This window comes from Lichenostomus cassidix, chromosome 1Ab, assembly GCF_008360975.1.
Source record: "Lichenostomus cassidix isolate B80296 chromosome 1Ab, HeHo_3.0, whole genome shotgun sequence".
In the NCBI taxonomy this organism is placed as follows: Eukaryota; Metazoa; Chordata; class Aves; order Passeriformes; family Meliphagidae; genus Lichenostomus; species Lichenostomus cassidix.
The window spans coordinates 2522234-2538070 of NC_139481.1; the positions used below are offsets into that span (position 1 = coordinate 2522234).

General features: G+C 45.0%; 1 protein-coding gene across 2 annotated transcripts in view; it reads left to right on the forward strand.

Moving 5' to 3' along the window:
• The window catches only part of NINJ2 (ninjurin 2), a 39069-nt gene that overhangs the window by 22132 nt on the left and 1100 nt on the right, over positions 1-15837 (forward strand). For both annotated transcript variants that reach the window (XM_085049409.1, XM_085049410.1), the window contains exons 2-3: positions 14358-14589; positions 15175-15359. In XM_085049409.1, the coding sequence (XP_084905535.1) occupies positions 14358-14589; positions 15175-15338 (396 nt within the window). In that variant the 3' untranslated portion in view covers positions 15339-15359. The remainder of the gene's footprint in view (positions 1-14357; positions 14590-15174; positions 15360-15837) is intronic.

The window sequence follows — 15837 nt, forward strand, 5'->3', positions numbered from 1 at the left end:
GGAAATATGTTTTAGACATCATTACCAAAGCAAAGAGAGGCTACTGGGAAAATGAGATTAAAAAGTCTAGAAGTTTAAATAAGCACTAAAACACCAAGTCCTCACTTACTCATTCCTATTAAACTTTTCAGCAGCTTTTGCTTCATTAACAGCAGTGATAATTAAATGTGCTGTTAGTCCAGCTGTGTTGGACTTGGGAGTCCTTGGGGGAAAATATTAAGACATAGCATCAGTTTCCAGATTTTTAGGAGTATCTTGGTGAAAGATGAAAAATGTGTATTCCCCAAAAAAGCTGAGAAAGATGAATGAAGCTGCCTGGTTTTTGCTCCTCCTTCCTGGTACTTGCTGGGTTGGAGAATTACAAGGAAGTAAAGAGCAAGTGGATGTGATGAGGCAGAAGTTTACCAGAACTGAAAGGGCGAATGATTGTGAAATTAGATTCTTGATTACAGCTGAGCACTGATTAAGCAAAAATGTGGTAGGAATATAAAGCAAATTCTTGGTAGATTTTTTTGTTTTGTTTGAGGACGAGTGTGGTAACACCCAACAAAAGGAGAATCTAACTATGCACAAGTACAACTTCTAAACAGCTTTTCTGGTTTTGTTGCTTGGTTTTTTTCTCCTTTTTTCCTCCTTAAATGCAATAGCATGAGGGAAGAAGAAAAAAGGAAGAGAACTTTTGGGAAAACTGTCTTCCTAATAAACACTGAAGAAACTTTGCTACAACAAAGCTTTGCTCCAATAGTTGACTTTAATACTGCCATTTGAGGGGAAATAAAATAGTGCACAAAAGAGGTAAAAATGGTAGCCAGGAAAAATCAAAAACATAGCAGATGGAATCAGGGATTTGGGGTATGCAGGAAACATGGACCTGTCAGGAGGAAAGTGATGACTGAACCTCAGGAAAAGATTTCTTCATCCCAGGCATGCTGCTGTTACTTCAGGCCATATCACTGATGCAAGGGCTGAGTTTTGTGTTTCATGTATAATGTAAGAGAAGTAATTCCAGTGCAGGAATAAAAAAAGTTGATTGTTTTCCATCAGCCCAGCCTCCTCTCTTAGCTCATTTTAAAGTTTTAAATCTCTTTCCAGACTAAAATAACACCCACATAGTCCTATCCCCACTGGAGTTCAATTTAGTTATCTTGGAAACATGATGATGAAATGATACTGCAACTATTTTGCAGTTATGGTGACACCAAGAAAGTTTTATGGGAAAAAAAAAAAAGGTTTAACTGGGGCAGAGAATAGAACTAGCTACTAAATATTTTACTACAGAAAAAGATCTGGAACATACACAGTTTGGTGCAGCAGATTTGGTTTTCTGTGCTATTGGCCATTCTTTTTTAAAAATTAGGTCACTTTTTAAAGGAAACATTAGTAACTGGCATATGTGGAGATCATACACTGCAGCTTGAAAGCAAAGTGCTTTTTAACAGCAGCATTTCCCATCCTGTGTCTATTGTTTTTCTGCACACAACAGAAGATTTGTCAAATTGGAGTGGCTGTATTTAGTCTCATGTTTACACTTCTCTACAGCTGAATGCTAAATCAGAGTCATCACACTGTCATAATTCTCTAAGCTTAACTGTTTGTTTTCTTTTTCTACTCACTGCTCCTTTACCCATTCCTTCAAATCATGAGAAAATTTACTTTGAACATAACTATTTGATTTTTTTTTCTGGTAAAGACTCTCTTCTACTTCAGAAATACAGAGATAGATATAGGTATATCTACACAAGGTGTATCTACTGGTTCTTATTAACCAAAAAACCAAGAACAGGTACTGCAGATGACTGTAGAACACTTGTTCTCTACTCATTCTAAATAGATTCATCCTTACTTCACCTTTGACATCCATTCTAAACACACCTTTGAGACCTCTAAGAAAAAAAAATAAATCTCTCTGATGGTCCAGCATTGCAGTAAGCTGCTCAGAGAGGTTTTGGAGTCTCCATCCTTTTAACATTTTAGTGATACAACCCTGAGGAACTTCAGCTATCTCCACACTTGGCCTAGTTTTGAGCAGAAAGTCAGACCTGATGCACTCCAAAGGTGACTGACTGTTTGCTTTAGGACCAGAAGCACCAGAGGATCACATCTCCACTGGCAAGTGCTGCACTCTCCTGCTGGGACTGTGCCCTCTGGATTGATCCTGGTGCTGCCTGGAGTGACCCTGAAGCTTGGCAAGGTCAAGGCCAACAGCACAAGTGCAAGGAGAGCTCATGTGGAAAGCACTGCTGATGGATGCTGTGCTGAAAGCTTCAAACATGCATGCTGCTGCTCTGAGTGCAGGATTGCTCTTCCACCAGACTGGCCACAGAGAGCTTCCCCTTGACAGAAATACTGTTCTTGAGCACGTGAAATAATTATGAGATGAATATGAATTGAAAGTGCACTTCCTCTTGACCTACTTCCCAGGCAGGGAAGCACAGCTTGATGCCCTCCTGTTTGGAGAGGTAAAATTATCTCTGCATTCCCCAGGCTCCACACAAGCCTCTATTGTTTGGTGCCAACCACATGGCTCATTATCGTGCCTACCATGCAGTCTCTCGTAATGATTTCCTTCCCTCTCTTGTCAACACCCAGCTGACTAACCCAACTGGTTTCTGGGGAGAGCAGTGGACCTGTTTACCCCGTCAATAAATACACCTCTTTTTTGTTTGTGCTGTGAAGGTAAACATGCACAGTGACAGTGTAAGCTGGCTTTGGGAAAGTGGCTGGTCACTCTGAGTTCTACAGGACTATAGGCATCAAATTCCTTCCTTTTCTACTCACAAAGCTGTAGGATGCATCTTTTTGCTCCACCACAAAATCAATTACATTTCCATTAATGGCAGTGGAGTCTGGCTGGGCTCTGAGCCTCCATGGGTAAATCCTGCAGCAGCTCAAGGGTTAGAGCAGGACAGTGGTGCCACTTGTGTGACAATCTCCTGCCAGGAAGGATGTCAGCTCCAGAAATAGAGCTTTTGACACGTGGGCCTTCCTGTCTCTTCAGAGAGGTCTGTGGCTCTTATTCAGGTGTCTAAGATGTACAGAGGATGCCCCAGCACAGCTCTTTCTGGCATTTCAAAGCCACCAGCTGGGCTGGCACTCCATGGCTCTTTCATCAAAAATAACTGTTTGAAAGGGGAGAAGCTGCTGGGATTTTCTGCCCTGGATACGCTTCCCACCAAATGAGTTCATGAGGTGTTTTTGTCATTGTTCTAACTGATGTCTTTCTGCACAGGGTTATTACTGTGCCCAGGCACCAAAAGTGTAGAGAAAAGAAAGCTCAGCACCACAGCAGACAGCAGGCTGTGGAGATGCCTAAATTAGCACTGAGCCAAGTCAGGAGGTCTGTGCAGCCCCACAGTGTCATGCAGCTGTACCAAGTCATACCAGAAACAGCAGAGAGCAAGGTGTCACTAATGATTGCTTAGTTAATCCATAACCTGAATTAACCACACAGAGATAAGTGACAGGATGGTGCACAAACAGAACAAAATCTCCATTCCAACTGCCCAGGCAGAAGTCTGTAGGTCACAGCAAAGCAAACTTTTGCTAGGAAAAAATCTGGTCACGGCTTGCATTTTATTCACATGTATATGACACCAAAGATAATAGCATTTTCTGCCAACTTCACCCCAGATGAATTGTGAATCAGGGTACATGAATCACCTGCCAAACCCTCCAGGGCGTCAGCGATAAGAGAATGCAAATTCAGAAGTGCAGGTGCCATATCAGCAGCTGGAGTGGAGCTGACAGCTCAGCTAGAGACAATGACCATCCCTGAATTCTTTCCTGGCCATGGTTTGAGTGTTTCATCTCACTTTCCACATTAAGATGTGACATGTCTGAGTGATGTGACCTCTGTGACAGATCTGGATGTCCATCTGAGCTCTCCTGGCTTGTCAGCAGTGATAATTTCATTCAGTTTGGGCATCCATAAATGCTGCTATAATCTCAGACATCACTAACTAATCTCACAACTACCAGGTGTGTCCAAGTTGGTATTTCTAGATTTATCTTATCTTGGGTTTTGGTTTCTTGGGGGATTTTTTTTTTGCCTCCAATGTACTGATGTAGCACTCTTCCTCCAGAAGACAATTCTGATATCAGCAAAGATACTGAAGAGAAACTCCTTGTTTGAGATTAATTCACAGGAAACTGATTCCAAGGCACTGTTTTGGTTGTCAAAGCAAGCACAGCTCCAGCTGAACTGGCCTCCGATTCTCTTAATTTATTTTACGGTCTAATTAAATTAATCTTAATTAATTAATTACACTAGAGAAGATTGCCTCAAATCCACACAAACGCTGAAAGTGTGCCAAACCCAAAGCCAATAGGAGTTATTAATCAGCACGCTTGGACAGCCAGCCACACCCCAGGGCTGCTCACTGAATTCCTGCTCCTCTTTCCCACAGGGACTCAGTGGATCTTCCTTCCCCACAGCACTCAGCAGGAGCACAGCACACTCAGGTACACATCAAACAGGTCCCTGGCTGGAAATAATTGCAGGCAAAAGGCCATTCCACAGCCATTTGCTTAAATGTTGCTTTGGCTTCCCCCATGCAAAGCACTTCCTGTGACACTTTACTAATGTCAGCATAATGAACCTCAGAGTTTATTTCCATCCTCCTCCTTTCAAGTGACTAGTAAGACCTCAGACAGTATAATTTTTCATTGAGCAGTGTTTTCCTGCACTGTTGCCTGGAACAGCTGCCTAAGCAAGGTATTGTGGCTGAGAAGTTCCCACTTGGTTATACCAGAACTTCCACCCCTGTCAGGCTCATTAAAATGATCAACATTTAGCTTGATGGTTAGGAGAGGCCACTACTGATTTTGAAGTGGGAGATTTATCAATCAGTTATTGCTGCCATGAGTCTGGAATGCTGGATGGGTAACAGCAACAAGTTTTTTCTGTGACTTTTGACAGAAAGTGATGGTGCAGGTTCCTTTTCCTGCCAGATCTGAGACAAGCAGAGCTTCACCATTTAAGGCTATACAGGAACACTTCTTTCACAGCATGATTGCTCTAAATCATTGCTTTAAAAATTGAAATAGGAGAATAAAGTTTATCCTTGCTTGCGTTCTGTTCACTATCAGCAAGTGAGGTTGCACAGAATTTAGGTTAAAGACCAATTTTAGTTCCAAACCACTCTCTAATCTGATCTTTAATATTCCTTTTACACAAAACTGAACAGCCACAGCATCAGCTGCATGGCAAACTGAGCCCAAAATATAAAACCTCTCCAAGCCCTACTGCAGTGTCCTTCCTGCAGTGCAAGGAAGGAAAACTGGAGGCTTCAAGAGGCTCCAATTGACATTCAGGACATGTAGTGTTAAAGCACAACAGACAGTTTTAACTGAGGAGAAATTTTATGGGTAGAATGTCAGTCACATGGTTTGTATCCAATATTCAAAGGAACACAATCTAGGGCTACAACAACCACTTAAAAAAAAAAATCTCAGATTTAATAAGGGCCAGTTTTACATGCATGACCAACTTCTGAAGTAGCTCTTTTTACAGAGTTCCCCTCCCAAGCTTTGTTGTAAACATTCCTCACTGTTACTTTCCAGTCACAACTTAGGGTGTTTGTATTATTTAAAATGCAATACAAAAGCATAGAATTAAAACAAAATTAAAATTTTATAGATAATTAATAGAAGGAAAATGAGATACAGAGAGCTCTGCAGTTGCTGCATTTCTTTTACAGTATGGATACTTTCAGCAGTATCTTAAATGAGTTATATTAGCATTTTGGAGACCAAAGAACTATGGTTTCTGAACTCTTTGCCTTTAGCCTTCAATCCCTGTTGTGTGGCTGGTAATAGAAGTTTCCAAATTATTCAATACACTTTTGCAATACCTTCTAACCTAGAATGCCTATCCAGAAGGCATATAACCCCTTTTTAGTAATAATTTTATCCAAATTCATTATCTACTGGAAAAAAATTGTTGGTATATTAGCAGCGGCACAGGATAACAAAGTATCTTAATGGTGATGCTTTCAGTGCCACACTTTTGGAGTATAATTAAATTTAACATCGTGAACTTAAGCTGAGATGGCCAAAGATAAATGTTTTAATTGTTCAACTTCCATTGAACTCAGTGGAAGTTGGAGAGGGAAGTCCCAGTCCCATTTTTCCAAAGTGGGAGATATTACTGCTCACCAGCTGTTTCACTTCTGATCTCTGCCCAACAGTAATTCACAATTTACGTTTAAAGTACTGACATACCAATGACCACTTTTATAACCCATTAAATCACTGCCCTGAACTTAGCATGCTGAGCTGTTACAGCACCATCAAGCTGGACTGGAGGATGGGAAGAAAGAGCAAAAACAATCTCATCCCATGAATCCTTCTGTCAATACAGCAAGCTATAAACCCAAACAACAGAATGACCCCACCCTTGAAAGAACTCCAGGAAGACAAGGGGAAGCCAAACTCAATATTTTTAATTACCAAGGAAAGACTTCCATTCTATAACCACCTTAAACCTCCTCCATGAGCTTTACTGTACTGTAGCCTAAGGCAGGGCCTTGGCCCAGCCTTCCAATTATTAAACTCATATAAAGCAATCCATATTAGCACTGGATCTGCTAATTTCAGAATTTTCTTCTGTATCCAGGGGTTTGAGTGCATGTTGTGTTGCATCTTTCCTATGCTCTGAACATAAAAAGAGCTCCCTTGGTGATCCAGTTAGCAGTTAATATGCCTCATCCAACCATTTATCTAATTAACTAATTCCCCCCCCACCTTTTTTTTTTTTTTTGCTTAATAGTCTATTCTCACATCTCCAGTTTAACAAACTAGAAGCCTTTTCCTTTTTGGTGTGTTCCTTTTGATGTGAGGCAATTCCATCTCAAGGTTTTTGTCCACTTCAGGTTTCTGTCACATCTGGTCAAAAATACAGGTTCTGGCACAAAACTCACCCTGACCCCCTGTGGATTTTCCTGTTGAGTCAAGTAACCTGAAATTTCCTGTGCAGTATCATCCCCAAAACAGTGTCTGTGTCCCCCCAGACAAAAGACACTGAATATACCAGTGAAAGAGGAAAACTGGGAAGGGAGAGGCAGAGTGAGGGATTATTTGGTTCCAACAATGAGCAAGGATTCAGCAAGCTGCAGTCTGAAGGAAGGGAGGTAATGCTGCATCTGTCAGAAAAGTGGATCAGATTCTGGGTTACCTCTGTTGCAGGCTGCCTGTGCTCCTCAGCAAGCTGGTGCCTGTCACAGCAGGACACCCATGATGTGATGAGCTGTCTGGGTGCACTTGACTCTGGAAATAGAAGTATCCCCTCCTTGTGGGACAAATCCCCTGCCCTGCAATGAGGTCACTCCTTCTTGACTTGAATGAACTAAGTGGCAACTTCTCCTGAGAGGTGAGAGGAGCAAAGAGCCATTGCATTGCCCTTGCTGTATTGACCATCTTACCTGCTTACAGGCTCAGAGGGACAAAAGCTCAACCCCAGCTGCTCAGAAGGGAACACTCTAGGCCTCTAAGGCATTTCACTGAGTGTTTTCCATTGCTTTCTAACTCTGAACCTGGAAATGTTTCCCACCAGACTGGCTGACCCTTCCAGAGCTACCACTTACATATTCCCGAGCTGTCTTGCATGGATGAGCTCATTTTCAGTTACCTTTTGAGAATGCCTGAGCAGGAGCTGTGGCAGCTCTCCCTGGCAGGTGGCTGTGCCCTCTCTCCATGGCTGGTGGTGTGTGTGACATGTGAGAGATCAGAACCCTGAGTGCCACTGCTGCTGGTGCAATCTCATCAGCTCTGCCAAAACCCTCAGTCGTGTTCTTCCCTCTTTCCACCTGGATTCCCACAGCTTCCCTTCTGTTGAGAGCCTGGAGCACTCAGAGGGTGGCCAGGGGCATGTAGAGGTCAAAATGTGCAGATGAACCTGAACTCTGGTGCCTTGGAGTGAGGTTTACCTGGGAAATGCTGAAAGATGTGAACCACCCTGGGAATGAGAAAATCACCTACCTGATTTCATCAGCTTCAGGGGCTTCCCTGCATGATGAATTCAGTCCAGGTGGATTTTGTTCACAACAAAGGCACATATTGCACTTCTACAGGAGATCTTACCCATCTCTCTCCCACTGCAAATCACCCCTATGAGAATTTACATTAATTTACAGATAGGGGAAACTAAAACCCAGGCAGAGCAGTTAGGATGCCCTGAGCCACATGGCAAATGACAAATTAACCTTGGACACTTCATGTGAAAAGCAACACCAGACCAGGGCTGGAACAGCTCTAAACACAGAGTTACAGGTCACAAGGGACCATTGCTATATGCTTGTCCCATTCTAAGATTTTTCTCTTCCCCTCCTCAAACATCTGCTACAAACCAGAGGGGAACTGGACCTTTGGTCTGATCCAGTACAGCTGTTACTGTGTTCCCTCAGTTTTAAAAACCAACCTGACCCCTCAACATTGGATACAAACACGCTTAGACTTGGAAGGAGTTCAGTTTTAGGACCTTGCTTTATGAATGTTTCGTATTAAAATGATTTATATGAACACATTTGCTCTTTGGATCTGGCAGCAGCCTGCGATCAGACCCAGCTTTTCTTAATATTTTGGGCCATAAGCCATCCAGCTTGGGGATTTATTCATCTTAACGTGTTTAGCTTTGTAAGCACAATGCAGTAGTTACTGTTGTGCCTCCCGGCTGCTCTTCCATTTTTTATAAACTCATTTTCTCTGCTAACCTACTTTGAATTTTTTCTTCTAAAGCTGATTTTAGTCTTTCCCTGACCCTTTTTTTTTAGTCTTCCTCTGCCCCTTTTATTTTTTCCTCCTCCAAAACACTGGGATAAACCACTAGTGACTTGAATAGGCTCCAGCTTCTATATCCTGACTTTGGAAATAATTGTTCCCACTAATCCTTTAGAGTGCACTCCCAATTCCATATATTCAAAGAGCTGTCCCCCCCACATACACACCCCATTGCTTCTGTTCAACAATCAGAGATCATGCATCAGCACATTGTAATTGCTGCTGCCAAGCAGTTCTTGAGCCCCAAACTCATACACTTTTCCCAAGCTGTGGATGGAAACTCCTCCACCTCTGTCACCACCCTTCCTGCCTTCTCCTCATCCCAGCTACCTGGAAAAGAAAAATTATCTTGTATTCCAGCTCAGCCCTGCAGCCTGCCAGTCGATTCCTGGATCCCTTCAATTCAGTATCATAAATACACTTAACGAGGGAGTTTAATATAGATTTGGTGAGACAGTTATTTGAGTGATACATAATTTATGTTGCCCTGTAGCATAGGAAGCCTTGAGCGGCGTCAGAGTGAACAGAGTCGAGAAACTTGCCAGACAGCAGCACAGAGTGCCAAAGGGAGAGAGGAGAGGGGGAGAACAAGGAGACAGCAACCCAGGGCAGGAGGTGCATGAAGCAGGAGAGCTTGATAGCAGGAAAAAAGCGTGAAAGACAGACAAGGTAAAAGGCACAGGGCGAGAAAGGAATGGAAAAGGGGAGAATAAATGAAGATAAGAGAGGAGGAGCTGAACTGAAGATGCAGCCAGAGGCAGGGAGGGTCTGCAGGATGAATAAGAGATGAGGAGAAGCACGGCAAGGCAGGAATGAGGAGCAGAGCATGCACACTGGATGCGACAAGCAGGTCTCTGCAGGCTGCGAGTGCCGCAGCCGGGCGGGGAGCGGAGCTGCTGCCGTGTCAGCCGCAGGGCAAGGGCACCGAGAGGCTCCCCGGCTCTCCCGGGGCTCTGCTACCTCCTGACTCCCCCTGCCAGCCACAGCCAGCCTGCCCTGCCCGCTTCCAGCCCTTCAGCTCCACTCGGTGTTGGTTGTGCTGTTGGCATCCTGCTCTGGCCTCATTCCAGCAGCAGCAGCAGCAGAGGGTGATGCAGCCTTTAGCTGGGTGAATGGGACAGGCTCTGCTGGCAGTGTCACCTGGCTGCCCTTCCACCCCGAGTGACAGCACTGCCCTGCTTTGGCACCCCTTGGCTCAGGGCTGAGGGTCCTAAATGCTGCACTGTGACCTTTCTGCCCAAGAGACCTCGCAGAGTTTGCCTGCAGGTCTGAGATGAGACACCGGAGGCAGACAAAGCAAATGGAGAGATCAGCTTTGGTAGAGCAGAGAACACAAACAGGGCTTGTCAAGCACACAGAATCTGTGCCTGCCACTTGCCTAGGCTTCCACTTCTGAAGCTCCCAGCTCCTGGAACTCACTTTTTGGCTGGAGAGCTCTCATCCAAAGAGTGTCAATGAGCTCTCTGTTAAACTCAGCAGTGTGCTGTCACAGCAGTGTAAGAACACCTCAGAGACAGATCTCCATCAGGACCAGTCTGGTGCACAGGGAGAGAAATACTAGGAAAGCACCTCTGATTTATTTTCTGGGATTTATGCAATACGAACTGAAGGCAACACAACCACTTGGCTCCAAACAGGACCCCTAGTGAGCAGAACAGATGGCTATATTAAAAGGAAAAAAAACCATAAGCACAACTGGACTAGCCAAGAGCCTCCACACAGGCTGAGGAGGGGGGCCTGGCCCTGAACACTCAGTTTTCCTTCTGCCTGCAGTATCCACGATGAGGTTTACTATTCCTTCTGTTTGTGGAAAGCAGCCAAGACATTTGCTGTTGTGCCAAACTGGAGAAAAACAGCCTTTGCCTCACCAAGTTCTCAATGCAGCGTTGACCAAAGTGCTCCTTGTGTGTCCCTGCTCTTGCACACATGGCTGTGCACAGAGCTGGCTCCTCACCCATGAGCTGACACAAAAAACTCTGTAAGGGAATCCCAACTCACAAAGTGAGCAGGCATCCTGTCATCGCTGCTCTCTGTGCCTGGGCATGGCATGTAGGCTAAAAATATTAAAATTTGCTCCCTTCATCCCAAGTGAAGTGGTCAGGAGCTGCAGGGAGAGAGCTTCCCTGGTAAAGGAGAGTAGCTAAGAACTGTGCCCTTGGAAGCAGAAGCATTGATGGAGAGCCAGACCTCTAACCCCTCTGCTTTCTGCCCACAGAAAGGGGACTGTGCTCCTCTCCTACCCTGCCAGATGATGATGACCCCCAGTGTAATTTCACCTTCCTCAGCCAATGTTTACAAAGTATTTCTAAAGCTGCCTACTGGCCAATGCTGGGGAAACACTGCCTGGGCTTTCCCTGGTGCTGTGTGGCTGTTGGGATCCCCACGGTGGCTGTCTCTGTATTTACCCCTCTGAGTGCATGGCCTACATTTGTGTCTGTTTTCTTTGGCATTCTCCAGCATTTCCCTTGGAAGTAAGGGCCAATAACACAGTTCCTACTCAGACATCTCCCTCTGACAGAGTGCTCCCATAGAGATTATCATTCTCATACTTGTGAGCCTCATGCTGTTCCACTGCCTCTCTCAGGCTGTTCTCCCCTGGGGATTGGGTCACAAAACCCACAAAGTACACAGAGATTTGCAATTGGATCTGCTCTCTAGGATTTTTTTCCCCCCTTAGTCTGAAAAATGGGACAAGTAAACGACAGGCTTTGTAGAAATTGTCCAAGAAAGTTTAGAAAAGCTTTGTGCTCCCCTGAGCCAAAATCTGCCAAATCTTAAGCTGCTCAAATTCAAGTGTCCAACTTTCATCATCCATTATCCTTCTGGATCTGCCTGGACTGACAGAACACTGAAGCCAGACTCACACCTTTTCCATTGTGAAGGTTTCCCAGTTCCAGTTACTCCACACAGGAGAGCAGTGCCTGCCTGTGTTTCCATGTCCCAGATGGGAACATGCCATCACACTCATCCCTGAGAGAAAAACCCACATCAAAGCCGTCTATTTTCACTGCCTGATCATCTGGGACACAGAGCTCAGGATGTTGCAACTCTACCCCATTTCACACTCCAGGTAAAGGAACATGAGGGCAGCCCAAAAGAAGGATGTGTTTTCATTCAACAAGAGCTCCTGACTTGCTTTATTTTTCTCCACGTAAGCAACCAGGAACAGATGTCTCAGCCTCCTTGTACCAGTCACTCATTTAAAAACAGCTCTGCCCTGTTTGCACAGCGCCCTTGTTCTCTCACCCTTAACTCATCACTGCACAGAGATAAACTATCAATGCTCAGCCTTGTGATGCTGCAAGGAGGGGGGGCTGATTGTTCAGGAATAAGGAAAAACAGCACATGAGAGAGATCAAATTTCCAATCTTGCACCATTTGGAATTGGTTCCTCTCTGTTTCAACAGGATCACATGCTTTAAGCCATCTGAGAGGGATCAGATCCTCAATGTAGGTTTTTAAAATGTGTTCACAGAACCTGACCTCTTGCTGGCCTCCTTTCCTCAAAATGCCTTTATTCTGCCCCTGACACCACACTGTAATGTTTTAGTCTTGAACACCTACACACTGCCTTAGAGTTTTTACCAGTTCTTTAGACTTCTTTTACCTCCTTCCAGTATCTTTTACCTTCTGCCTTGCACAGCAAGAAATACAGGCTTTGCAAAGGAGCCACATAACCACAGCCATGTCACTGTCAGAAACTGCAAGAATTACACACTTTGAGCTACCATAATAAAAAAAAAAAAAAACCAAACAAACCAAAAGCTCTTTCCTACCCCTCGCTAGCCCCTTCTTAGGGATCACAGCTCACCAATAATTCAAAACAGACACAGCCTTTCCTGCTCACTTTTCCATACAAGTCTTTGTCACATCAGGATGACCACTAGACCAGGGCCATAACCTCCTTCCAAAATTCAGCCCCAATGTCAGCATCAGACACACCCCAACACACACTGCTCTCCCAGCACCAAGAAAGCCACTCTTGTCCAGGGCTGCACAAAGAGACACAAAGCTACAGCACAACACATGAGCCATGACACTTCCCCAGTCACCTGCCTGGAGCACAGAGGAAAAATTACATTTTCTACTTTATCTAGTACAAAAGGAGCTAAATAGGACTTACCATTTGATGTACTTCCAGTGTGCACCTGAAGAAATGTCTCTCTCCCTGAGCAAAAGAGAGGCCCACGCTGGCCCTTATCCCTGGCCTTAAAGGAAATGTTTTCTTTCTTTTAGCTTATTGCAAATACATCCAAACCTTTTGTAGCTGTTGCTTTTGCTGGTGGTTTATTACCAGCTTGTGACACTATGGGTGAATGGAAAACTATCATCCTTTTTTTGTTAACCACCTGGGTCAAGACAGCAACAGGTGAACTCAATTAACAAGGGATAGCTAAAAGCAGCCAAATTACCTACACCTTGCAATTAGGTTAAGGGCAACCAGGTGATTTGGCTCTTGTAAATAGCTGATTCTTTCTACTGCCAAAAAATTGTGTCTAAATTATTAAATAAACTTAGGTGAGATGGATTCTACCCCTTGTCTTGCTGCATTTCAGTGCCTGCTGTTTTGAAGAAATACTGCCCTTGCTTTCAGAAACAAAGCCATGAATTATTCCCTCTGCTATAGTATCTTGTCTAAGGAAGAAGCCAGTAAAAATTGTTCAGAGGAGATATAAAGCCCAGCCAATGACAGTCATAAAATCACAGAATTATTTATTAAGATCATCAAGTCCAGTCATTAACCTAATACTGCCAAGGCTACCACTAAACCATGTCCCTAAGTTCCACATCTGCATGTCTTTTCAATTTCTCCAGGGATGGTGACCCAACCACCTCCCTGGGCAGCCTGTTCCAGTGATTGACAAGCCTTTGGCTGAAGAAAGATTTTGCCTAATATCCAATCTAAACCTCCCCTGGTGCCACTTGAGGCTATTTCTTCTTGTCCATTTTGCATCTCCAGGTCCTTTTCCACCAGGCAGCCTTGCAGCCTTTCTTCCCCAAGTGTTTAGTGCTTCATGGAGCTGTTGCGACCCAGGGGCAGGACTGAGCTCTTCATCTTGTTGAATGTCACACAAGTGGCCTCAGTCCCTTGATCCACCCCCTGCAGGTCCCTCTGCAGGGCCAAGGCCAACAATCCCACCCAGCCTGGTGTCGCCTGCAAACTGAGGCACACTCCATCCTCTCATCCAGATCATTGGTAATGATATTAAACACAACACCCGACCCAAAGAGAAGACCTCTCTCTAATCCCCTGTAAATTTGAGACTTGTCTGTGTCCTGAAGGAAGAGAATTTAATATTCTTTGCAAAATCCCTGGCTTTTGGATAATCTACATTATTATAACTCTGGACAAGCTTGTTTCCCACAAAACACCCAGTATTTTTTTAACCTTGCTGAGCTCTTGATCACCACAAGTATCTTGTGCCTAGCAACACCACAAGGCGACTGCGAGGGGAAACTGGGTACTCTCAACATGTCTAAAACCTGCAAATTTGACTTTCCCAGGCTTTCCAGATAAATCCCATTGCACACAGACATGTCTGTTGGTTCAGAAACTCATGTGATTCCTGCTGTGTCCCCAGGGTGTGCATCCTCACCTCCGGATCAACGGCCCCATGAACATCAACCACTACGCGACCAAGAAGAGCGTGGCAGAGAGCATGCTGGATGTGGCACTGTTCATGGCCAATGTCACCCAGCTCAAAGCTGTGCTGGAGCAGGGGACATCCTTCCAGTACTACGCCACCCTCATCGTGCTCATCAGCATCTCCCTCTTCTTCCAGGTGATGATTGGGATTCTCCTTATCATCACTGGTAAGGTGGCCACCAAGGTGTGCTGCAGGGACAGGGTAGCCCATGGCTGGGCTGGCATGGGGGTGGAATGGAGAAGCTTCTTCCCCCAACCATTCCACTCTGGCTCCATCCAGGGCTGTGGGAGGGTTGAGGGTAGCTCGATGTGGGTGGGAGGGAGGTCTGTGTTACAGCTTTTCAAAGCAATGGGTGGGTTGTTCTTCGTTTGCACATCTCTGAGCACAACTCTTCCTTCACTCTCCCACTCCTGACTCCCTCTCCCAGTGAGAGAGCTGGGGTTTGGCCAAGATGGACCTCTTGCTGCCCCTGCTGTTATGTGCTCCTTCATGCAGCTCTTGCAGACACTACATTTTAGCTTTATTTTACATCTTAATCTGCAACTCAACAGAACCATTTAGGCAGAGCCATTCCTTATATTAACCTCACATTTAACTGATCCCACAGTCCTCCTAACACCCTATTCCCTCTGCTCTGTGGTCTCAATGCTCAGGGGCACCACAGACATTCACCTGGCAGGGGAGGCTTGCAAGAGCTGGGGGACTCAGAGTCAGTCTGCAAACCTCTCTCTTTTTGCATTGTATTGCACAGCTCGTTTGAACCTGAATGACATTGCAAAGCAACCCCGCCTGAACATACTCAACAATGCTGCCACAGCTCTCATCTTCATCACAGTCATCCTCAACATCTTCATCACAGCCTTTGGGGTGCAGAAGACTGGCCTCTACCCTCCCAGGAATTTTGGACCTTATTAATTCATGGGGCAATGGACTCAGGTAAGAAAGGGGGAGTTCCCATCACTGCTATCTGAGCAGCAGAGAGAAGGTGCTGGGCAAGGCAGGGGTGGAAGAGCTTTTCACAACAGCCAGAGAGGTTTGGCAGGGACTGTTCTAAGCACCTAATGCTCATTTTCAAGGAAGTCCTGTAAATAAGAGTTCATCCAGATGGTTGAGTTCCCATGTCACGTTAATGAGGGAATGACATGTTCTTAGATCAAAAGTACCTTAGCACAAGACACAAAGTTCCCATTTCTTGCTTACATCACCTGCAAAATGTAAACACAGTTTAAGTGCAACACACCAGAGCAACAGTGAACAAGAAAGCTCGATGCAAAGGCCAAAAGCATCCACAGAAACACTGCTGGTTTGGGATCCAGAGGGAAAAGCACTGAAGAGCAGCACCCCACCCATGTAGGGGCAGCTGCAGTGTTGAGTGACCTGGTGGCTGTGACTGCTCCTCTCTGGCCACGCAGCA